The sequence below is a fragment of the Dreissena polymorpha genome, chromosome 6, assembly GCF_020536995.1.
Source record: "Dreissena polymorpha isolate Duluth1 chromosome 6, UMN_Dpol_1.0, whole genome shotgun sequence".
NCBI classification, from domain to species: domain Eukaryota; kingdom Metazoa; phylum Mollusca; class Bivalvia; order Myida; family Dreissenidae; genus Dreissena; species Dreissena polymorpha.
The window spans coordinates 29,651,667-29,677,332 of NC_068360.1; the positions used below are offsets into that span (position 1 = coordinate 29,651,667).

The window sequence follows — 25,666 nt, forward strand, 5'->3', positions numbered from 1 at the left end:
AGACAATAGAGGTTGCAGTTTTCATTCAATCTTTATGAAATTTGGTCAGATTGTTTATCTTGATAAAATCTGGGTTGGGATTGTATTTGGGTCATCTGGGGTCAAAAACTAGGTCACTAGGTCTAAAACTAGGTCAAATAATAGAAAAACCGTCAACAATTTGTTTGTGTAGACTGTAGAGGTCACAGTTTTCATCCAATCTTTATGAAATTTGGTCACAATGTTTATCTTGATTAAAACTGGGTTGGGATTGTATTTGGGTCATCTGGGGTCAAAAACTAGGTCACTAGGTCTAAAACTAGGTCACTAGGTCAAATAATAGAAAATCCTTGTATAGACAATAGAGGTCGCAGTTTTCATCCAATCTTTATGAAATTTGGTCAGAATGTTTATCTTGATGAAATCTGGGTTGGGATTGTATTTGGGTCATCTTGGGTCAAAAACTAGGTCACTAGGTCAAATAATAGAAAAACCTTGTGTACACAATAGAGGTTACAGTTTTCATCCATTCTTCATGAAATTTTGTCAGAATGTTTGTCTTGAATAAATCTGGGTTGGGATTGTATTTGGGTCATCTGGGGTCAAATACTAGGTCAGTCAAATAATAGAAAAACCTTGTGTATGCAATAGAGGTCACAGTTTTCATCCAATCTTTATAAAATTTGATCAGAATGTTTCTCTTGATGAAATCTGGGTTGGGATTGTATTTGGGTCACCTGGGGTCAAAAACTAGGTCAATAGGTCAAATATTAGAAAAACCTTGTGTAGACAATAGAGGTCACAGTTTTCATCCAATCTTTATGAAATTTGGTCAGAATGTTAATCTTGATGAAATCTGGGTTGGGATTGTATTTGGTTAATCAGGTGAGTTATTCAGGGCCATCATGGCCCTCTTGTTCATTATTTTTGCGTAAATATTTATTTAATTTGCTCATTTAAAAGCATGTGATAAAAAAGATCTGACACTCATTGTCATATCATACCATATTTTATTAAACTCGTTCAGGAAATTCGTTAGTCTCTCCAAAGGCTCGCTTACTAACAAAATTCCTGAACTCGTTTAATAAAATATGGTATGATATGACAACTTGTGCCAGATCCCATATATATCCCTTAACACTGTTTATTGTCCCCTACCAGTGAAACCGGAGGGGACTTATGGTTTGCACTCTGTTATGTGACAGTCCGTCAGTCCGTCACACTTTTCGGGATCCTGCAATAGCTTTAAAAGTTCTTCATATTTTTTCATGAAACTTGAAACATGGATAGATGGCAATATGGAGATTATGCATGTCATTTTATTTTGTTCCTACGTCAAGAATTCTGGTTGCTATGGCAACAAATAAAAAAAATTCTGACAATGGTGGAGTTTCACCTGTAGGGGACAATATTGCTTGGCAATCTCTGGTTTATCCTATTTTCTGTATCTTTTCAAGATTGCAAACAGTACCTCTCTGTCAACTTGAAGAATATAATTATATTTGTATATTTAACAGTAAGAAAAGCAGTTCATGTTCTTGTCATATTATATTAAAGAGTATGTTATGCCAAATGGACCGATTGATGAATGTACAGTGAATCTGCTCTGAGGTCAAATAATTAGTTCCTAAAGCTAAGTTAAAGTAATTTTCGTTTCAAAGACACTTTGTACTTCATTTATTTCATATACTGCATGAAAACATGATCTCTTGTCCTTGGTTGGCAAGAAGTTAAGAATATTTTGTTTTCTATAATAATTTGTATAGCGTTTTGTCAAACATTTAAACATTAAAACTCACATGGTGCTGCAGATTATTTGACAGCCAATTCATATGTACACCATGTACTATGCTGACCTTTGATACACTCTTACACTTTTAAGTGTCAGATATATCTGAACATGAGTGATGGTAAGTGTTTTGCTTTATTTTACACTTGTTATGCTATCAAGCTTGTGATAAAGTTCGTGTTACAATGTATTTGTACATGGTGGCTCCAACCAGCTTGTGAAGCGATAATGTGATTAACATTCTGAATTGTGTGTGACACATTTCAGTTTATGATAATGAAGATTGTTGATACAAATGAAAGTGAGCGCAAAGTTGGCAGACCATATTTGGTCTATGGAGCAGTACATACTGTCTGATAAATGTCAAAGTTAAGTGCCTGAGAAATCTACCAAAGTGGCATTCTTTACATGAATTCTTTAGCAATGACATTTTGGTGTAAACTGGATAAACTAGTTTTATGCATTAACTTGGTTTTTGAGCATTTTTCTCCCCTTTGATAAAAACAAGTTCTATTATTTTGCACCTTTCGGTTGGTTCATTCATGTACCATTTTTTACCTGGCAATATCTAGAGAATGCTTTGATATACAACAAGTTACCATACAATTTGAAATGGTCTTGTGAAGATTGGACGACTTTGTTGTAAGTCAGGGGGCTTGCATCTTTTACAAACATTTCTTGTTCTGTCTTGTTTTGTAAGCTCCTCGTTTAGATACTATTCATACAATTACATGTTTTATTTGTATAAGCTGGCATTTGATTATCATTTACTCATTTATGCAACCAAATATTTAAACAATTATAATGTTCTATTTTTATGCATATATATTTTATCACATACATTGTAAAATAATCATAACAAATATTTGGCCTTTGAGATATTTGTTCAACTCACATACAAAAAAGTGGGATTCGAAAAAATCTCACTGTCTGAGTTGAGTTCAACAATTGAGTCGCGTTCTGAGAAAACTGGGCATAATGCATGTGCGTAAAGTGTCGTCCGAGATTAGCCTGTGCATTCCGCAAAGACTGATCATGGACGACACTTTCCGCCTAAACTTGATTTTCTGTAAGGAGGGACGTCCTTGAAACTAAAAATGCCATAAAAGTGGCAAGTGTCGTCCCTGATAAGCCTGTGCGGACTGCAACTGGGATGACACTTTACGCACATGCATTAAGACCAGTTTTCTCAGAACGCTGCTTAATGTTCATGATTCTAGGCTCTAGGCCCTGGCTCTTCAATGATGATTGCACAACAGTGAGGTACATGTACCACAATCAATAATGCACATGGGTATAAGCAGCAGCTATTTTTTTCCTTCTTTATGAAGTACTGGAAAACAGCACATTTCCAATCAGGAAAAAACAACAAATTTCCCAATTGCTGTCAAAAAATTTCCAATTAAAGTTTTCTAAAAAAATATATAAAAAATACAAATACATTTAATAAGTTTCCCTATGCAGCTCTATTTCTTGAATCTAAGTAAACATAATATTAACAACTTGACAATATTGAGTTATCAATATTAAAGTATTCAGGATAAAAAAATCAAACACACCAATTACCCAATATAAGGATGTTACGACGCGAAGAGACTCAATTTGAGGATTTTTTGCGCACAGTTTCCCAATAGGGCTGGTACCCGTACTTTTCGCAATTGGGCAAATAAATCGCTAAGCAGCATGTCATGCATACTAACATGCACCTATCTGTTTACAGGTGTAGGGTTCGGGCTCGCTTGCACGCCGTCGATAATGATAATTGAGCAGCATTTCCAGAAGAAGCGTTTCCAGGCGCTGAGCGTCGCAGTGGGCGGTATTGGACTGGGCATCATCGCGTTCCCGTTCATCATCAAACATCTGATGGAGTACTACGCCTGGAGGGGAACCCTTCTGGTTCTGGCCGGATTCTCGTTCAACCTGTGCGTCTGCGGCGTACTGATGTTCCCCTCCCATAAGAGGAAGCCTGCGCGGTTGATGCCGCTGTTATCGTGCATGCCGCTCAGGAATCCGATATTCCACGGGATGTGCATCAGTAACTTCTTCTGGAGCTTTGGGTCAACCATTGTTTACATGTACCTCCCCGCCTACGCCATTCATGAAAACACAAACCTGCAGAACTCGTTCTTGCTAGTGGCTTGTATCGGAGTTGCTAGTTTTATTTCTCGGACTTTATTCGCGTTCATGGGCAGGAAAAGTGCACTGGATGATGTTACAGCACTTCTTTGCTCGGTGGCAATTGGTGTGGTTCTGACCGGTATTTCCAAGCGTTTGTTTGAGAACTACGCTGGACAGATTGGCTATGCGCTACTGTTTGGGTTCTATGGCGGCTACTGGACGACATTCCTCTCCCAGGTTTCCAGGGAGTTGGTAGGACCGGAGTATGTTGCCATGGGTAACGGCTATCTCAGCTTCATGATAGCCGTTGGCGGGCTTGTGGCTGGACCATGTGCTGGTATGTGTGTGGATATCATCAATTATAAACAGGGCTTTTTCCCCCCATTTTTGTGATGCAGACTTTTGCCCCTCAATTTAATGGGAAAAAAAACAAACAACTTTTCAAAATAGTGAAAAAATGAGTCACAAACATTAAAATATAGAAAATTTCAGTCGTGATATTCTTAAAATTATGCAAGTTTTAGTAGAGAACTTCTCAAAATTGTGCAAGTTTTAGTCGAGACCTCAAAATTGTGCACATTTTAGTCGAGATGTTCTCAAAATTGTGAACAATGTCAGTTTTATTGTAATTCAAACGTTAATGTGTGTTTAGTTTGTCCATGCTTTACCTCATTATTTGTTGCAGGCATTCTGATCCAGGAAGAGAAGCAGTTCCACTATGCCTTCTACATGGCAGGTATGCTTCGGGATGCTATAGTATGAGAAGTCTGATTTCAGTGGGCAGCATTAATTGTCAGTGATGTGATTTCTCCTCCTTTCAGCCGATTTCCCCCTTTTGATGTCAAACTAATTTATCAAAATTTTAAAAGGGAGTTTATAATTTATTCTACAGCAGCAATACTTACACTAAGATAAATCCATTTCTTAACGCCTGTACATAAAGGTGTCTTGTTCTGAGAAAACTGGGCATAATGCATGTGCGAAAAGTGTCGTCCCAGATTAGCCTGTGCAGTCTGCACAGGCTAATCAGGGACAACACTTTCCGCTTAAACTAGATTTTCAATAAAAAGGGACTTCCTTGAAACGAAAAATTCCATTAAAGCGGAAAGTGTCGTCCCTGATTAGCCTGTGCAGACTGCACAGGCTAATCTGGACGACACTTTACGCACATGCATTATGTCCAGTTTTCTCAGAACTTGACACAAATTGTCAACCTGTACAGTAAGCTTACCTGACACTTTCCACCTATAGCAGATTTCTGTAAAGAGACTTCCTGTTTACAGAAACAGTTGTTAAACGTAAAGATGGATTCTCACTGGAAAATATTTGGTATTTGCCACCATTGCTGGCAAACTTTTTAAACCTGTCACCATTTTTGATATCAAGTAGCCATTTTGCAGCCAGTTAAAATAGTTTATCTTACTGTGTCAAACCAACCTTGATAGATACTGACCTAAGAACTAAAGCCATCTATAGTGGACTGTCTTTTTGAAATAAATATTTTTCAGTCTTAGTTTACACAGCGCGCATACAAAATTATGGCATAAAGGTTTAAAAAAATGGCATGAAGGTTTAAAAAGCTTTTAAAAGCTTCATTTATGAAAACAAAGTAGTATTTTTGCCATAAAGTTTTGCCATTTTAAATATATAATTGCTTCTTTTTAATCGCAATATTCCCAAAAATTATTCATTATCACAATATTATCACAGGGTCCAGTCCCAAAACAGAAAACAAAAATTCTCATCACTCACCGCTAGATATATAGCATATGAGCCTTGCCCTGGGAAAATGGGGTTAAATGCATGTGTGTAAAGTGTCCTCCCAGATTAACCCTTTGCATGCTGGGAAATTTGTCGTCTGCTAAAATGTTGTCTGCTAAATTTCTATAATTAGCATTTTCTTCGATTTTTTTATAGAATACTATCAGATTAGCAAACAGTTTGGATCCTGATGAGACGCCACGTTCTTTGGCGTCTCATCTGGATCAAAACTGTTTGCAAAGGCTTTCAAAATTCGGTTCCAGCACTGAAAGGGTAAGCCAATGCAGTCAGTACAGGCTATTCAGGGAGGACACTTTCTGCTTAGACTATATTACCCCATTGGTGCAAAATGGTACCATAAGCCTATTAATTTGGATGTCACATGGTACTTTTTGCACCAATGGGTCAATGTTTCATTCTGCAGACACTTTCTATGCACATGCATTAAGCCCTGTTTTCTAAAATCTGGACTCATTGTTTTCTCCACCTTTGACAGGTGCCTCGTTGATATGGAGCAACGTGATACTCCTGCTGTTCAAGTTCAAGAACTGCGGGCCGCTACCCTCGGCCGAGGAGTCGTGCGGACCAAGAAAGGTGCCGCTTCTCGATGAGGAGCAGTACGAACCCGTGAAGGTCAAGGCCACCGCAAATGGCCAGACATTAATGTAGGGGCTATTGATGTTTACGCAAAACTGGGTGGACTAAATTTAACTAATTGTAATTGCTTATCTGTGATTCTGAGATTTGTGCTTTAGATTTCATATTTATGTATGTGTATGTTGTATATGGTATGCCTTAAGTGTGTATTTTATTGAGTGTAAATAACTAATTTGTCTTATTTTATTGGGTGTAAATAACTAATTTGTCTTTGTTAACATTTATGATGTATTTATTGTTTGGGTTTAAGGGTATGTAAATAACCTTTGTGACGTTTGTCGTAGAAGTCTTTGTCATTGAGGCACTTGTTTGGTACCACAGGGCTTATAACTTTTTCTGGTATTTTCTACAATTATTTTTCAAAAAGATTCGTTTTTGCTCATGAACTTTTCATTTTGAGACCAGGGTATTTGAAAAACTATCAGCATTTTTTTTGCTGTTTCTTTTTGACTTTGTTGGAAATATTCACTCTTGCAGTGCTACCAACACACTATTTGACAATTACATAGGTTACAATTATGCCAACCGTCTTTTGATTTTTGTTTATAGCTGCAATCCTAATGAATTGATCCAGTCACCTGAAACAGATATTTAACTTGGAAGGTATTGAAAATCAAAACAATGTTGTATCTCGAGTCATTTTGTAGTTGTCTCGTAGTTTTTTATTGGTTTACACTTTTTTCCTTCTGTTTATTGGTGCTATTATTTTAACTCAATGACTTTCGCTTAACAGGAGTTTTACTACTTTTAGTGAGTAGTAAAGTACTAATGAACAACAGCAGAGATGTGAAAAAAAAAAATTGTTCCGGTAATGGCACAAAAATAAAATATTAAAAGATAACATGAACTAAAAACTCACTAACTTAGACTTAATGCTGCTTTTATAATTGTTTAATTAGCACAGTTGTATCATCTGATTCGTCACTAAAGCAATTGTTTTACTTGACCATTTATAGCTACAGCAAAGTGGATAATCTTCTGATCACTTTGTGGTTGCCTAGATGATTTGTTGCCTATATGATTTGTGTCATTTTTAAATGATCCATGAAGCCATATCACTTTTGTCATCAAATTTCCCAAAACTGCTGTTTATTTTAAAAATAATTTACATGTTTGCCCTCTTGTTTTCTGGTGACATACAGGGAACAGCTTCACTTTTATTTTGCTTGTGATCTTACCTTTTGAAATTGAAGGAACTATAGCATATTGCATGTACACATCTATATTTGTAGTGCATGGGTGATATTTATTCAATAGATAATGATTATGCAACAGTCATAACATACTTGGCAAGGGCTTAATTTTTATGTCCCCCACTATAGTAGTGGGGGACATATTGTTTTTGCCCTGTCTGTCTGTTGGTCTGTTTGCGCCAACTTTAACATTTTGCAATAACTTTTGCTATATTGAAGATAGCAACTTCATATTTGGCATGCATGTGTATCTCATGAAGCTGCACCTTTTGAGTGGTGAAAGGTCAAGGTCATCCTTCAAGGTCAGAGGTCAAATATATGTGGCCAAAATCGCTCATTTTATGAATACTTTTGCAATATTGAAGATAGCAACTTGATATTTGGCATGCATGTGTATCTCATAGAGCTGCACATTTTGAGTGGTGAAAGGTCAAGGTCAAGGTCATCCTTCAAGGTCAGAGGTCAAATATATGTGGCCCAAATCGCTTATTTTATAAATACTTTTGCAATATTGAAGATAGCAACTTGATATTTGGCATGCATGTGCATCTCATGGAGCTGCACATTTTGAGTGGTGAAAGGTCAAGGTCATCCTTCAAGGTCAAAGGTCAAATATATGTGGCCCAAATCGCTTATTTTATGAATACTTTTGCAATATTGAAGATAGCAACTTGATATTTGGCATGCATGTGTATCTCATGGAGCTGCACATTTTGAGTGGTGAAAGGTCAAGGTCAAGGTCATTCTTCACAAGGTCAAAGTCTACCTTCAAGGTCAAACATCATTTAGGGGGATATTGTGTTTCACAAACACATCTTGTTCAATGTTGAAATAAGTGATCTTAATTTGTAAATCTAAACATCTGTTGGAATACAGTTTGGTGCTCTCAGTGAGATTGTGTAGAAATTGTTAAGCTGCATACATTTTTTTTTGACACAATTTCTTTTATTTTTCTCACCACAAAGTTGTCATTTTTTCTCCACAAAGTTTGTATTTTTTTCCTCACAAAGTTTTCATGTTTTCTTCAGGCAGTAATTAATAAGTTTTATAAGTATGTCCAATGTGTGTTTCATAGTTATACTTACGTCACTAGTGTCAGATTAGCTCATACAGGTATATCATCAACAGCGATGGCATTTTTCAGCTTTGGGAGAGTAGTTTGATGAACAAGTAAAATGTTGGTAACATTGTTACCATCATTTATAATTAACGTTTTATATATGAAAAGTATTACTGGTACTTTACAAAGGACAAGTAAGGCAAAATGATATAATACTAGGCTAATGCTGTATAGAGCTATATTAACTCTTTCCCACTCAGAAACAAAGTGTTAAAATAGCTATGGGCAAACATCATAAAACCAGAACAGGCTGCGAGTAACTCGCATTCTGTTCAGGTTTTAAACTGTTTGCTGCTCTTTAGTATCTAAGGGTTGAAAATGAAGCCTTCCAAACTTGAATCTAGTAAGAATTGTCTTTAATTAAATGAGACTTTAAAAGGGACTACAAATGCCTCAAAATATTATCTAAAGTGGTGAAGGGTTAAGTAAGCTAGGTTCAGAAAACCTGACCCTCAAGTTTATTCCTTCATTTATACAGCTGTATTTTTTCTTGAATGCAGCTTGAATGATTGGATGACTTAGTGTTTTTCCACCTCTAATCAAATAGATATTGCAACATAGTCTAATATGTAGACTAATTTCTGTTTTTTTCAATTGCAGATCCTCTTTTGTCAGTAGTTTGTAACCCCTCCACCCTGTCCTCCTGCACTGTAACCCTCCAGCACTGAGCCGCACTGCAATATGAATATGTCACAATGGAAGCCAGACATGTCTGCCTCTTAACTCACCATGTAGACTAACACAACGCCGCTGAGCTGCACTGCACATGTATACAGTTCATATGTTGCCATGGAAGCTAGGCTCGTCCGTGTCTTAAGTCATGGGTAGACTTATCTTGATTTGTAAAATCAGTCTGTTGCCCAGAATGTTACTGTCTATTAACAACTCTAGTATGCTTATGTATACTCACTGATTTCTTGTAGAGAATCAGGGCTGGTGTTCACAAAACAATTTAAAGACAGCTTAATATAAGATGTACTTAAGTGAAAATGTGAGATCAAAATGATGCAGTTATCATCTTGTTAGGAAAATTACTTGTTTACAACAATTTTATGTAAACGTATTTTATATTGAACTCGCTAGAGATGTTGGGATTTAAAAATTTATTTTCATGCATTTAAGATATTTATTGAAATTTTGTTTTAGAAGTTTTGTTTAAAAAAGGCCCTATGCATTTGTAACTTAAATTTAAGGATCATGGTTTTACAACAAATGGTAAAGTATGTCATATCTAAATTATATGTTAAAATCTTATTGTTTTGTGTGGGAAATACATACATTCCAACAACATATAAAAACATGATAAATTTCATGATTTTAAGATGAGTTTACCTAAAATTACTCTAGGTAGCTTTGTGAATGCTGTTCCCTGATTCTGAAATGTTAGCAAACAAATAGTGTCTTGGGGATACAAAATGCTGATTAATATAAGAGCTTGAGATTAAGTTTCAATATTGACCAGAACTATTTAATTCATAAAGAGTGTTTATGTAAAAGTTGGTAAGGTACTTACATGGCACTTTTGAGTTATTCTGTTTTATTCTGGTATTTGTTTATTTCTCTTTGAGAATCCATTCCTGCGAAGTACAACTTTAAGAGTTGATTCTCTCTATTCAAGTTATGCATTATAAACAAGTTAAGTCGGAATACAAAGGGAATACTAGTATATTTTTATAAGCTTTTGTTGTGATTTGTCTATTGCAATAAACAATTTATTATGAGTTTAGCTTAAATTATGTTCTAAAAAATACAATACTAATTAATCATTAGAATTAAAATATATATTGAATAAATGTTTGTATTTTATCCATGACATCTTAGGCGAATACAATCATGCTTTGCTAATGAATGTGTTTTGTGTTTGTTTTCCAATTTCTTGAACAATTAATGGAAGTTTATAAAAATAATTTTGCTTAATTATACTGGTGTTAACCACTTAGCGAGGAGACTCTTTTCTTCAATTCATTAACATGTTACTTGATTGCCCTTGTTTTGTGTTGGGCTTTTCAAGTACTTGCAGTGAATTCTTACCTTTATTAGTGTTTCTTACTTAAACATTATATTGTTATTTGTAGTGCACATTCATGTTATCATTATAGTTCTTGTGTTAGCGATAGTTACTGGTCATCATTTTACATACATGTTAGTGACTGGATTTATTGTTTCCTGTAGCTATTTTCATTTGCTGTCTGGCTGTACATTTGTTGCAAGTCAGAGGTTGTTTAAAAAAAAGAGAAGGCATTGAGTATAAAATATGTTTGAATATGAATGCCCTTTCCTGAAAGGTTCGGACTACTTTTGGGTAAATAAGAAACACCTTAACATATGTGAATTTCATTATGCAAAACACATATGTAGTAAAAGTAAAAACTTAAATTGATGTTATTAAGGTTATTTTTATTAACAAAAAGGAATATTCTATTGTTGCTATTTGTTTTGGTTATACAGGGAAAGGTTAAGACTAATTGTTTCCTATCTATGTTGAAGCCGTTATGTATTGCATTTCTGTATGTGTTAAATATTGGGTAGTATTATTATTGTCAGATGATGATTGTATGTATCACTTTTTATTGATGTTTGTTGTGAATAAATTACATGTAAATTGTTTAATGTTTTAATGAAGCTTTCAATAAATCTGGTCAGAATGTGATGATGCTTTAAAGATTTTTGCTGTGGTTTGCCAATAAGACTTTTTTTTGTCGTTCTATTGCAAACATAATTATAGTGAATTTTGTCATAGCCCTCATAATTGGCATGAATTGTTTGGTGAATCAAATTAACTCAATGTGAAACAAATAATGATGAATATCGCATGCATTTTGAAACTGAAAATAAGATTTTTATGTTTTCAAAAAAGCGGAAAATGAAAACAATTGTATCAGGAAAATAAGCTCTCAAGGAAACTTGTTGTGTACGAGCAAGGATATTTTGAGTACTACAAATTTACTACTGTAATTTGTTGTCTCTCGTTTAGGATAAAAAATTCTATCACTGTGTATCAATAGTAGTTTTCATAGACAATTGTCTTATGAACACTAATTTATTAATTGTTCTTAAGACTCAAATTTCAAATCCAGAATGTATACATTTCTGAATGGATTTGCGCATCTGTCTCTTGCAATTTGCCATAGTGTGTGTTGTTATTTACATCATAGTACTGTTGTTAATAGAAGCTCTCTTCGTTGTCACATTTATTGTTGTGTTATATTCAATTTTAACACATTTAAACATGTCATTAAAAATTAAAATATTTTATTTGAAGTATTTAGGCATTTTCAGATTGTTGCTTTTATATTTTCATTTTATGTTATGATTAGTGTTTATTTTCTTTACATTTATGGTATGAATTAAAACAGGTTGTAGATGAAAATGAATTAAAACAGGTTGTAGATGCACGTTTTAAATACTTTGTGTAGGTTAATATGTATATATGGATAAGCTATTGGCCTTACCGTTTATGACAACGGACAGTTTAACCGTTTAAAATACCGCTGTTGCAGTTTGAACACATACAAAACATATATCTAGAAATGAAACTGGTTTTTGTTGAAATGTTATGATTATTTCTGCATGTTAATACTCATCTTTGAAAATGATAAAACTATCTATACATCATCGATTGTTTTGTTTTGTTATTAAGTAAGCTTGTGATTTAATGGTCCTTTCATATCCCAGATCTTACAATAGTTCTATCTTCATATTGCAGTATAGTGTACAAGAATCTTTGTTTAATAACCCTGCAGACTCTCTCCCTGTTTCTGATAAAAAGCCACATAATTATCCAGTGTTAAATGGGCCTTTTCACAGATTTTGGCATGTATTAAAAGTTTGTCTTTAAATGCTTTATATTGATAAATGTAAACATTGTATCTAAAAAGCTCCAGTAAAAAAACAAGAATAAATTAAAGAGAAAAAATTAACTCTCAACTGGGATCCAACCTATGACCCCTGGAGTAAAAGTCTTTCGCTAACACCACTCAACCATCCGTGCTCATACAAAGGGAGATGTATTTTAAAGTTTATAGAAGCACTCCTCGTAGTATCACAAAATATGACCAGAGACGTTATCTATGTCTTTGATATGAGGACAACAACAGAACTGTCCAAATTATTCAATAGTTTTGCGTTGCAACGCTTTATAATTTTCAGGTTTTAAATCGTCAAAAGATGCATATAATGAATATTTTAGAGCATGGTAAATGTTCTGTATTACTGTTTCCTGACAAATATCATAACTGCAACGAAAATGTGCGAATCTGAAACATTTTTAGCTCACCTGAGCGCAATGTGCTCATGGTGAGCTTTTGTGATCGCTTTTTGTCCATTGTGCGGCGTCTGTCGTGCAGCGTCAACATTTGCCTTGTTACCACTCTAGAGGCCACATTTATTGTCAAATCTTCATGAAATTTGGTCAGAAGATTGGTCTCAATGATATCTTGGATTAGTTTGAAAATGGTTACGTTTGCTTGAAAAACATGGCTGCCAAGGGGCGGGGCATTTTTCCTTATATAGCAATAAATGGCTAAAGTAAAACCTTTTTTACACTCTAGAGGCCACATTTATAGTCAGATCTTCATAAAACTTGATCAGAAGATTCATCCCAATATTATCTTGGACGAGTTCGAAAATGATGCCAGTTGGTTGAAAAACATGGCCGCCAGGGGGCGGGGGATTTTTCCTTATATTGCTATAGTAAAACCTTGTTAACACTCTAGAGGCCACATTTATTTTCCGATCATCATGTAATTTGGTCAGAAGATTGGTCCCAATGCTATCTTCGACTTGGACAAGTTTGAAAATGGTTCCGGTTGCTTGAAAAACATGGCCACCAGGGGGCGGGGCATTTTTCCTTATATGGCTAGATATGGCTTTAGTAAAACCTTGTTAACACTCTAGAGGCTACATTTATTGTCTGATCTAAATGAAACTTGGTCAGAAGATTTGTCCCAATGATATCTTGGATGAGTTCGAAAATGGTTCCGGTTGGTTGAAAAACATGGCCGCCAAGGGGTCGGGACATTCTTCCTTATATGGTTATAGTAAAACCTTGTTAACACTCTAGAGGCCACATTTATTGTCCAATCTTCATGAAACTTGGTCAGAACATTGGTCTTAATGATATCTTGGATGAGTTCGAAAATGGTTACGTTTGCTTAAAAAACATGGCTGCCAAGGGGTGTGGCATTTTTCCTTATATGGCTATATATGGCTATATTAAAACCTTGTTAACACTCTAGAGGCCACATTTATTTTCCGATCATCATGAAACTTGGTCAGAAGATTCATCCCAATAATATTTTAAACGAGTATGAAAATGATTCCAGTTGGTTGAAAAACATGGCCACAAGGGGGCAGGGCATATTTTCTAATATGGCTATAGTAAAACCTTGTTAACACTATAGGCCACATTTATTTTCCGATCATCATGAAACTTGATCAGAAGATTCATCTCAATGATATCTTGGACAAGTTCGAAAATGATGCCAGTTGATTGAAAAACATGGTCGCCAGGGGGCGGGGCATTTTTCCTTATATGGCTATTGTAAAACCTTGTTAACACTCTATAGGCCACATTTATTTTCAGATCATCATGAAACTTGGTCAGAAGATTTGTTCCAATGATATCTTAAACAAGTTTGAAAATGGTTCCGGTTGCTTAAAAGAACATGGCCACCAGGGGCGGGGCATTTTTCCTCATATAGCTATAGTAAAACCTTGTTAACACTCTAGATGCCACATTTATTGTCCGACCATCATGAAACTTGGTCAGAAGATTTGTCCCAATGATATCTTAGATGAGTTGAAAAATAGTTACGGTTGGATGAAAAACATGGGCACCAGTTGGCGGTGCATTTTTCCTTAGATGGCTATATGGCTATAGTAAAACCTTGTTAACACTCTAGAGGCCACATTTATTGTCTGATCTTCATGAAACTTGGTCACAAGAATTGTCCCAATGATATCTTGGACGAGTTGAAAAATTGTTCCAGTTGGTTGAAAAACTTGGCCACCAGTGGTGGGGGGGGGGGGGGGGGGGGGGCATTTTTCCTTATATGGCTATTGTAAAAAACTTGTTAACACTCTTAAAGTCACATTTTTTTTGTCCAATCTTCATGAAACTTGGTCAGAATATTTGTTTTAATGATATTTTGGATGTGTACGAAAATGTATCCAGTCTGTTGAAAAACATTGCTGCCAGGGTGTTTACTATGAAAGTTGGTTAGAACATTTGTTCTAATGACATATTGGGCTGCACAGAACAGGTCAGTTCCTTTGAATCTCAGGTGAGCGACTTTGGGCCTTTCAGGCCCCCTTGTTTTAAAATTTTGTCAATTTACCAACACCTGAAAAGGCCCCTTTAAAATCAAGTCAATGTCACAGTCAGGTTGTGTGACAACGGTGGATAGGAATGATCATAAACCAATGCTGTTTTGTAGGCAGCTGTGTGTGTTAGACATTTTATTCTTAACAAAGAAATGGCCGTTGTGAAATTAATTTTAGTCCACAATAGGCAAATTTCTAAAGTCAAGCAATACCATCGTACTCGTTGAAGGATGGCACCGATAATACGAAAAATAATATAAAGCGTAATGGGCGATTAAGATAAAAAACAGATCGTTTCCAGCGCCGAGTTTGACCAAGTTATATATGCCCATTATTCTAAAAAAAATGTAGGGGCCGGACTTGGACCGTGATTTTGTTAAACAAATTTCCATGCTAACATATCCGTGTCCTATCATATGCTATAACCTTGCATGAAACGTGGCTCGAACGTTTACGTTATTGAGATGATGTGTATTGTGTACCGCCTGAATTTGTCACACCAACTCAAGGTCAATGTCACACTTGAAGGTCAAATGTTTAAACCTCCGTTTGCGTGTGGGGTATATACTTTATATCTGTTGTGAAGGTTAGTCATGAAATTGGCTCAAACGTTTAAGCTTTTTTGACGGCGGGCAAAATACAAGGGCTTGACGCACCAAGATTAAAGTCAAACTTCCAGGTTGAGTGGCTGCAATAGCACGTCCGTTCTATATTCAACGTGCCCTTTTATCGCACAGAAAGCTTAATCATGTATCTATTACTGACTAGTAGTTAAATTTATGCCCACAGTCGTATGTATACATTCGTTTGGCCCGTCCTAGATCCGTTAAATGAGTTTGTACGCTGTCAATGGGCAAACGAAGCGAGCAAAAATACGCAAACGAGCCATTGTTGATCCATATTTTAGCTTCTGTATAGGCCTAATGCCTATATATACAAGTTATATTTATGCCCCCCTTCGAAGGAGAGGGGGTATATTGTTTTGCACATGTCGGTCCGTCCGTCCGTCCACCAGATGGTTTTCGGATAATAAGTCAAGAACGCTTAGGCCTAGGATCATGAAACTTCATAGGTACATTGATCATGACTTGTAGATGACCCCTATTGATTATGAGGTCACTAGGTCAAAGGTCAAGGTCACAGTGACTCGGAAGTAGTAAAATGGTTTTCGGATGATAACAAGTTACAATTTCATATTGTTTACCTAGCAAATTTAAAACTAAGGGAGGTAATTATACTGTATCAGCAAAGAAACGCAAATCATCTATTTCGACTACGAATCCTTTCGTCATAGTATTAAAAAGATATCAAAGCACGCAAAAGTGTTTTCCTATAAACATCAACACACCAGAAGCAGTTGCTTCCCTGGCTACATGTCAATGCACATTGAATATTAATAAAACACACTTCCTGTTTATGTTAATGATATTACTACTGACGAGACTATGGTCGAAACAAGAAACGTGCTCACGAGTACGAAATATTGTATTAAATTGCGTATTTTTAACAAATATGTTTTAACCAAAATATAGAAAAAACAAACAAATAAAACACACAATCATTAAGCAAGCAAGACTGGCACAACAATTCTGAAACCTAACTTTTCACAGATTTGATGCTTTGAAAAATAATGTTTTTATCATTTGTGATGTTATTTTCGTGACACAATTATATCAAATATATAACGTTTAAGCAGCTCTTGTAAAATTAAAAGTATTTCTTTTAATTTGTCATGCAATATAAAGAAAGCGTTTTGTTTAAATTGAATAAATAAAATATATAATAAAGAAATTGTTTTGCTTAAATTTAATAAATAAAATATGTATTACTATATACAAATATTTACGCGTTATACCGCCGCTCGTGAAAAAGTTTATTATAAAATCACTTAAGAAACGCAATTCGATCATTTACTTAACGCAACACATACACTATACATATCTATAAAAAATTGATTTAACATAAAACATACTCCGTATTTGACGTTATCGGTAGAATTAGAAGTAAATGTGCAAATAATGTGTCATTGACAGGTAATATTAAAAGTTAAAAAGTTACAGTTTCGTATCCAAGATCTATGAAATACATCAGAAAACAATCAAATCACAACGAAATTATGTAAACATTTTTAAATAATTAAAAATCCAATTAATGTAACTTAGACAGTTTATTTGCAATACTGGAATGCGTTTGATTACAACTGTCAATGACCGTTTAGATAGTCGCAAAACTGCTTACTTTTACGTCGATATTTTTCTATTATAAGATGCATGTGTGTAATTTAATAGTACTTGTTCAATCACGACTGACTTGTATTTCTGAAGCTATTTTAGTAACTTAAGATAAAAGAGATACTTTCTTGCCAATTGTAGTTTAAAAATTGCTTAATGTAAAATTCGAAACTCGCAACTCTTCAAGGAAGAGTCATTCCATATGAAGCGTTTTGCAAAATTATTCGGTAGTATACGTTTAACCAACATATAAATCTTTTTTTTTAAAGATTGTGCGCTGGACTGATTCCATTCTAACTTCGTGATGATATGTGCTAAATAACGAAAGCTAATTGACTGATACAATATTTGTAATTACTGTTGCATTGTTAAATGTTTAATCGGTTTGGGGTAAAATTAAATTTGAATGAAAAGCCGCGGTAAATGACAAAATAAAAGATTACACTCATACAATTGCTAAAATGGAATAAGTGCATCAGAATTTCCATTCCCAATATTGTTTAAATACACCTGAATATTGTCGTTACGAAATTGATGATGATAAAGTAGAGAAATATAAGCAGATAACAGCAACGAGCTAGTCATTTCCACGGTATGTATTTTTAATTCTAAATACAAACGTACTATACACGCACTATTTAGTCATTTATACACAAGTAGTCATCTACACTAAATTCCCATTTATAAAACGACGTGTTAAATGATACTTTTTTTGGTAAATTTATTCTAAATAAAATAATAAAGCATATAAAACGATATTTTTATGCAAATAAAATAGCCTAAATAGTCGCAATATACCGACAATCTATTGTTTAAAACAACACAGTTTCAGAAAACACAACTTATATCAACTTGCGGATACCAAAGCAAAAACGGCCATGGATAAGATTTTAATTACTATCAGTGATAACCAAAATCAGTTTTATATATGCTGATTGAAATACATGTATATCATTTATCTTTATGAATTTAGTTTTTTTTTATGCATATAATGCTTACGACATTTTAACCTTAACGCAGCAAATCGTTTTTGAACGTAGTAATTGTTTCATTAAAAAAGCATTTCAGTTGAGAAAAGTTTGATGTCAACCACTCTATTGTAAATGCCTATGGACACACGATGTGCTAGAATTATTCCTCTTTGATCAAAACTGACCTGGCCTAAAAGGGGGTGGCTTACACTATTATACCGACGTTAAGTAGCAAAATAACACCGTATTGTGGTTCTCGACTAATTTGAAGACATTATATTTGTATTTGTCATAACCTAGTGGACCTCTTAATATGTTCAAATCATGATCAAAACTAGCCACTCCAAACGAGTTACTTTAAAAAAGAGTAGTTTTAATGATTTAAAAAAAAATAAAATATAAGTAGTATTATAATAGCGTTTCGTGTTGTATATTCTTAATGACCTTGTGATTTAATTAATACTCGCCATTACTTTAAACCACCGTTTTTATACAGATAAGGTACTCAAGATCCAAAACTTTTTTTATGTCGTCATGGCTCAGAAATATATTATACAAACGATTGAATGCGTTAAATAAGATGCACAATAAGTAGACCCGGTCGCTTTTAGGATATTAGTAGGTGGTAAATTATATAAAAACATATTTTTATTACAATATTTATTAATCTTAATATGCACAAATCATTTTTTAATACGTTTTCCATTATTTTCCATGTGTAGGTCTAGTTTGAGTCTTGGAGCTAATAAAATCGGTAAGCCATCCAGTTTGTGCTTTGCCTTTGCCGTTCTAACACGTGACCCAAGTTGTAATCCTTAACGTTTGTGTCGGTCAATAGATATGAGTCTATAACAACATATTATACAAAAATGAAAAATACCATTGTGACAATATGTAAACATATTCCTTTTACGTTTTCCTATAAACTGTGCTTTAATTATTCCATCTTGACATTGGTTAGTCAAAATCACGCATCCATTATCCTTGAACACTACTTTCTAACCAAAATTCACAATACATTTATCTCCAAATGAGACGCTTTTACTATACACAACTGACATAATATTATGTTATGTATGTTTAGTGTTTTATACTATTTTAGCGTACGTACTGGTTTCGATTAAGCAACGGAATAGTTTAGTATCCTTTATAAAATTATCTGACGTCACATATCTAAATTTTAATACAAATTTCAAATGAAATAACAACAACAATGCAATCTGTTTGCTTTATGATATAATAATTCATAAAATAATGAATCAATAATTAAGTTAATAAAAAGGGAATATGAAAATACTTGTCTTCTCATGAGCATTTCATCGTTTGATAGGTCAGCCACATCGTGATAGCCGAGTTTATATGGCTTTAAAAGCAAGCGTGGTAACAACTTTCAGATAGAGTTGTGAAAATGTATATTTATCTCAAAACATGCTAACATTTACTATGTCATCGAAAAGATTCTCGAGGGAGACTTGCTTTAATATAAATATTACTTGCGATATACCGCTTATTTTGGTTGAAAATTTCCAATTTTAAATAAAGAGCAATCATTTGGAGATACAAGTCTGTTTTAAATAATGCCTCTTACAAGTAGCTATTTGACATGTTGATTTCATACTTGGGATTATGTTCTAAAACAATAACGTACGATCTTCTTTTAACCAATCAAGCTCATGCACTTTGTTTTGAATTATTATTTCGACCCCTTATTGGCGTTTAATTGTGTTGGAGTAAAATTCGTTCGTGTTCATGTTCTCATAAAAAGAGTGTTCCAAGTATATTAGGAGCCCAAAGGTATTGCGGCATGGGTCCTTCAAATATAGATATCCCCAGTTTTTGACAGTGGACAATTCATTATACCTTTTAAAATAAGATAGGATTAAATACTATGTGTATAAGTAACGTGTAATTGGCAACTACACATCTCAGATGTAAATTATAAAATATTAATACAAGATAACAAATATTCAAATGCCATACTGGGATGTTTGATTTAAAATTAAAGCTAAATTTAACTGTGTTTTGGCGATTTGATCATAACGAATAACAATTAGATTACAACAGATTGATTGAATTCAACTTATTCTAACGAACGGCTTATACATGTTAATTTATTGAACTATTATCATTCAAAAAATGTGTTTACTACTCCCTATCCGTTTGTTTGAATTTTATACAATCGACTTTTAACTCATATTGTAAAGGAATAAACTGATGAGTGTCAATGTTTACCTGAAATGAAAAAGCATCCAAAGAAATGTTAACAACGATTATTTCAATCAAAATAACCTTAACCAAAGTGTCATTGCATTTGTGACGAAAATACGTGCAGAGCTTTTATCCGAAAGCAAAATCGAACGTATAACTTAAATTGTTATTTTCGTATTTGGTATTACATCGTCAATGAATTGTGCGGTAGTTGTTCATGGGGCCTTTTTCAAAATAAGCCAAAAGTCTAATTTTTACATAATTACGAATGCGAAATAAAGCATTTACGAAAATAAACATAAAAAAACACACCATTTGTTTAGAAAAACAAACGTTGGCATCATCGGGGTCCTTTGCAAACGCTTTAACGCGAATAAGGCTCTTCAAACATGTTGCAATCGTTCATGTCGAACCTAAGACAAGGACAACAATTTTTCGACCTGTAAGCAGATCCTGTAAACTCTTTTGCCCAGTAAAATCAAGAAATGTGACATAGTGTTTTTCCCAGGCCCTTTTTGCGTGGCGCTGCGCTTTTCAAAGGATAAAATCTTTATTGCCCCTTGACCAAACTTTTAAGCCGACAAGTATCAGATTATGGCGCCAAGCAGCGAAGAACAGAACAGATAATTTATTAAGACTTGCAATTATTGCATCGTCTTTATAATATGTGTACATAGTATACAAAAGGTCTTGTATCAACATGGTAATGACAATGTTAGCAATACATGTTTAATCATATATATTCAAATAACTAAATTTCACTAACAATATATACATTTATAAAGTAGTAAGTAAGGGGCTGTAATCTAATATATTACAATAACTTAATTTTCTATAACAGTATACATTTTTAAAGAAATAAGCAATGAGGATAAACAAAAAGACTATTGTGATCCTCCGACAATATTAAAAAGAGTTTTTTGGAGAAACCTAGCTTCTTTGATGTATAAGGAAAATTTGATAAGATCTTCTCCTTTACACGATTTCAAAATGGTATTCGTCTTCGATGTCCCTTGTGTTACAGCAAAGGCAATACCTTTCTTCTCGCGGAATTTGATTTCTACCGATCCTCCCGGTTTGTATCCCAAAAGTCTGAGTCGACTTAAATAAAATCGTAAGCTTCTAGGTATACTATCTAAATATGTTTCGTATTCAAAATTTAGTTTATATTCCTTATATAGCATCAAAACTGGACTTTGTAGCGACCTAAACCACTCCTTTTTTAAAACAATCAATAACTCTATTTTTGAATTCACATAAAAACGTTTTTTCATTGAACCAAGCTCCGTTTTCGAAAACAAAAGTAAAACCATAATCATTCAAAAGCTTCTTTATATTTGTTACCCAGTTTTTATAACCTTTCTGACAATCTCTAAGTGCATCATAATACACTGTGCGTAAAATAATGTTGTCACTATTGACCACTTTTAACCAATATTTCAACAATCGTTCATATCTTTGAACATACAACGGAAATCTACCAAGTTCACCGTAAACACCTGCTGTACAAGTATTACTCCTAACCTGCAATATCCGTTTACAAAACTTGAATGCGCTCAATTTCTTTTGACTTCGTATAGCCCCATATTTTACAAGAATAATTGATGATAGAGGAGACAAATGCGTCAAATATTTGACATACAGTTTTAGACCTAAAAAGAAACTGTTGACATTTAAACAATAACAGGTTTAAAGCTTTGGAGGATTTACCAATGAGATGTTCAATGTTTAGACCAAAATTTCCAGTAAAGTAAAAAACACATCCTTAATAGTTAAAATCATTGACCACCTCGATAGGTTCGCTATTGTAGGTCCAAGTTTCCGAAGGAAGTAGTCCCCCACGTTTCCGAAACACCATAATCTTAGTTTTAGAGGTATTAACTTGTAGGCCCCATGTATCGCAGTATGTGTACAAACAATCTATATGGGCTTGTATTTCTTCCGGAGTTTTACCTACAATAGCCATATCATCTGCAAATAATAATAAAATCAAAACAATCTCATCAATATGTAAGCCAGACTGTATGTCACTTTGCAAAAATAATTCAAGGTCTTCAACGAAAAGATAAAATAGGATAGGCGACATTACTTCCCCTTGATGTAAACCAACAGCGTAATTGAAATAGTCTGAATAGTTAGAACACGATCTAACACACGATTTTACTTTTTCGTACATGTCTTTTATGATTCTGATTATTTTACCGCCTATACCTTGTTCATATAATTTTAACCAAAGTGCGTTACGAACTATGGAATCAAAACATTTCATCATGTCAACGTTAATGATATACAATCTTTTATTCTCGTTTAAAAATGTATTAACTAACGAATTAAGAATAAATATGGCGTCAACAGTCGAGCGCCATTTTTGAAATCCGAATTGTGCGTCCGAAATAGTATTACGGTCAGCACAGTATTTTTCAAGCCTCTTATTAAGTATAGTGGTTTATAATTTTGACATACAGCTGACTAACGTTATACCACGGTAATTATTGACATCATCTTTACTTCCCTTTTTATGAAGCGGGATTATAACACCTTCCGTCCATTTCTCTGGATAACAGCCAGAGTTTAAAATGCTGTAAAATATCACATAAATGAGATGCTAATATATCTATGCATTCAATAAAATACTCGTTGAGCAAACAATTACTGCCAGGCGATTTGTTTCGTTTTAACGATTTAACAGCACTGCGTATTACTGTTATTGGCTCATCAAATTCAGAATAAGTGCTGTAAGACTCATCAAAGTCATGAGTAGCACAAACACTATCTGATTCTGTATTGTTACATTCAGATAAACCGCGACTTAGATTATAAAAATACTCTTTAAATTCATCTACAGTTATATTATTACCACCACGTGTAGATTTTGATTTAAAATATTTCCAAAATTCTTTAGGTTTCGATCTCTTTAATTTTTCAATCTCTCAACCTTTTTTTATTTAATAAACGTGTTCTTACTTTTCTTAACAATATTTTTATATGTAGTCTCTTACATTGAATTAAAAACAATATATTTTCACTCGACTAACCATCGTGAAAACGATTAAGCGCTTGTAAGTATGATTTTCTGGCAGACATGCAGTCCTTATTAAACCATTCTTTATTTGACGCTTAAGTATTATTTGAAAACACTGGTTTATTATTATAGAGTAAATTTTGCTATAAAGTGGATTCGCTACTGATCGTACCACCTCTGTAAATTCGTTAACAGTATTGTTTACAGATTGTCTACTTTGGCTATCAATATTATTTACAATACAATTCAACTTGGGCAAGCAACCAATTATCTCCGCCCGAAAACGTTCTCGGTACTCATCGTTCCACCTAAGTCTATAATTACTTTCCTCGGGACTCACATGGTCAAATGAACAACATGCTATCGTCAAATGCAATGGCGCGTGATCGCTCCATTCTTTAAAAGAGCAAATAGTAAGGAGAAAAGGAGAAAATCTATCCCCTATCTTGTTCTCTATGTATTTGAACGACCTTGAAGATTACATTTAACAACATTGCTCTGGAATAAATCTTGAAATACCTATTGGCGACACTACCTACTTTTTAAAACTACTTGTATTGCTTTATGCAGACGACACAATAATATTCGGTCAAAATGAGGCAGATTTTAACGCTAATCTTAACTGTTTTTATAATTTTTGCCAACAATGGAAATTGAGCATCAATTACACTAAAACTATAGTTATGGGTTTCGGCACGAACAAACCAAGTAAATACAAATTCTACTTAAACGGCCAGCCACTTGAAACAGTAAAAGAATACAAATACCTAGGAGTAATATTAACTTCATCTGGCAGTTTTCTCCAGTGCAAAAATCACCTGGTGGACCAGGCAAATAAGGCCATGTTTACTTTATTTACACGTATAAACAATTTAGATTTACCCATAGATCTACACATTAAATTATTCGACCATACAATACTGCCAATTTTAACTTATGGCTGTGAAAATATGGGGCTATGAAAATGTAGATGTTATAGAAAAATTCCATTGTAACTTTTTGCGCAGAATCACCAAAACTAAACTCTCAACCCCGAAATATTGCCTGTACGCTGAGTTAGGTCGATACCCCTTGGAAATAGTTATTAAAACACGCATGATCAAATTTTGGAACAAATTGGTTTTATAAAAATCACATAAAATATCTCATTTATTGTACAGATACACACTTCATCATTACCCAAATTTTAAATTTTAAATTTTAAATCGACACAATGTATTACCAACATTCTAAACTCTACTAGCTTAACGTATATTTGGCTACAACAAGATAATATAACTACAAAAAATATCCACTCCCATGTAAAGAAGGTTCTAATTGACCGATTTATACAGAACTGGGGTTCACAATTACAAGCATCTTCTAAAGGTAAAATGTACTCCCTGTTTAAAGACAACACAAAATTTGAAAATTATTTATGTATACTACCACAATCTCTAAGACTAAGTGTGCTACACTTTCGTACCGGAAATCACCGCATGCCTGTAGAGACCGGCCGTTTCTCGCAACCCTACATTCCGCATGAAAACCCTAAATGCACCCTCTGTAACAAAAATGATATCGGTGATGAAATGCACTATCTTCTTATAAGCCCCTTCTTCCAAGAAAAAAGATTAAAGCACATTCCATGTAAATATTGGCTACACCCAAATATAATTAAATTTAAACAACTGATGTGCGTTAACAGTCCAACTGCACTTCGAAATACGGCACAATTCGTTAAACAGATAATTAACTTCTTCAAACGTACTTAGCTCCTTTACGAATTAACCCACAAATAAGCCCTACATCTATATCTTCCTCGCAAAGAAACAAGACACGAAACAACAACAAACAAACTTATCTCAAAATTAAAAAAGAAATGTATTGTAAATGCATACTTACTGTTTAACGATATATATCCAACAATGATTACAATCTTCTCCGTAACAGAATCGTATTTTATCCGGTAAGAACACAGGACTCATTCAATTTTGAATTATCGATGAAATCAGTTCACACGAAACTGATCAACTAAACGGCACTATTCTCCCAACACTCCAACACGTGGGGAACTAATAGGGTCCGCTTCTTTCAATATAATCGAATACAATAAATAAACAAAAATATCAGTGCGTATATATACAACACACTTATATAAATAGTATGACAAGTTTTCTATAGTGCGAAGACATTAAATATATAAATGGTGTATGCAACCTGTACACTTAAACCCATTAGAAACCCTCCCATAACTTTATTTCGATGGGAGTCTACCATTTTGGGGGTTTAGAAACTAGCCTTTACCAATCAC

The 25,666-nt window shown here is 34.1% G+C and overlaps 1 protein-coding gene across 8 annotated transcripts in view; it reads left to right on the top strand.

Annotated features, from left to right (window-relative positions):
* Positions 1–25,666, top strand: part of LOC127836395 (monocarboxylate transporter 12-like) — a 65,397-nt gene that overhangs the window by 15,067 nt on the left and 24,664 nt on the right. For 4 of the 8 annotated variants that reach the window (XM_052363009.1, XM_052363006.1, XM_052363010.1 and 1 more), the window contains 4 exons: positions 3,489–4,223; positions 4,572–4,622; positions 6,144–6,312; positions 6,854–12,232. In XM_052363009.1, the coding sequence (XP_052218969.1) occupies positions 3,489–4,223; positions 4,572–4,622; positions 6,144–6,312; positions 6,854–6,899 (1,001 nt within the window). In that variant the 3' untranslated portion in view covers positions 6,900–12,232. Of the gene's footprint in view, positions 1–3,488; positions 4,224–4,571; positions 4,623–6,143; positions 6,313–6,853; positions 12,233–25,666 lie in introns of those variants that run through there. The other 4 variants (XR_008028744.1, XM_052363008.1, XR_008028745.1 and 1 more) reach the window with 4 other exon arrangements.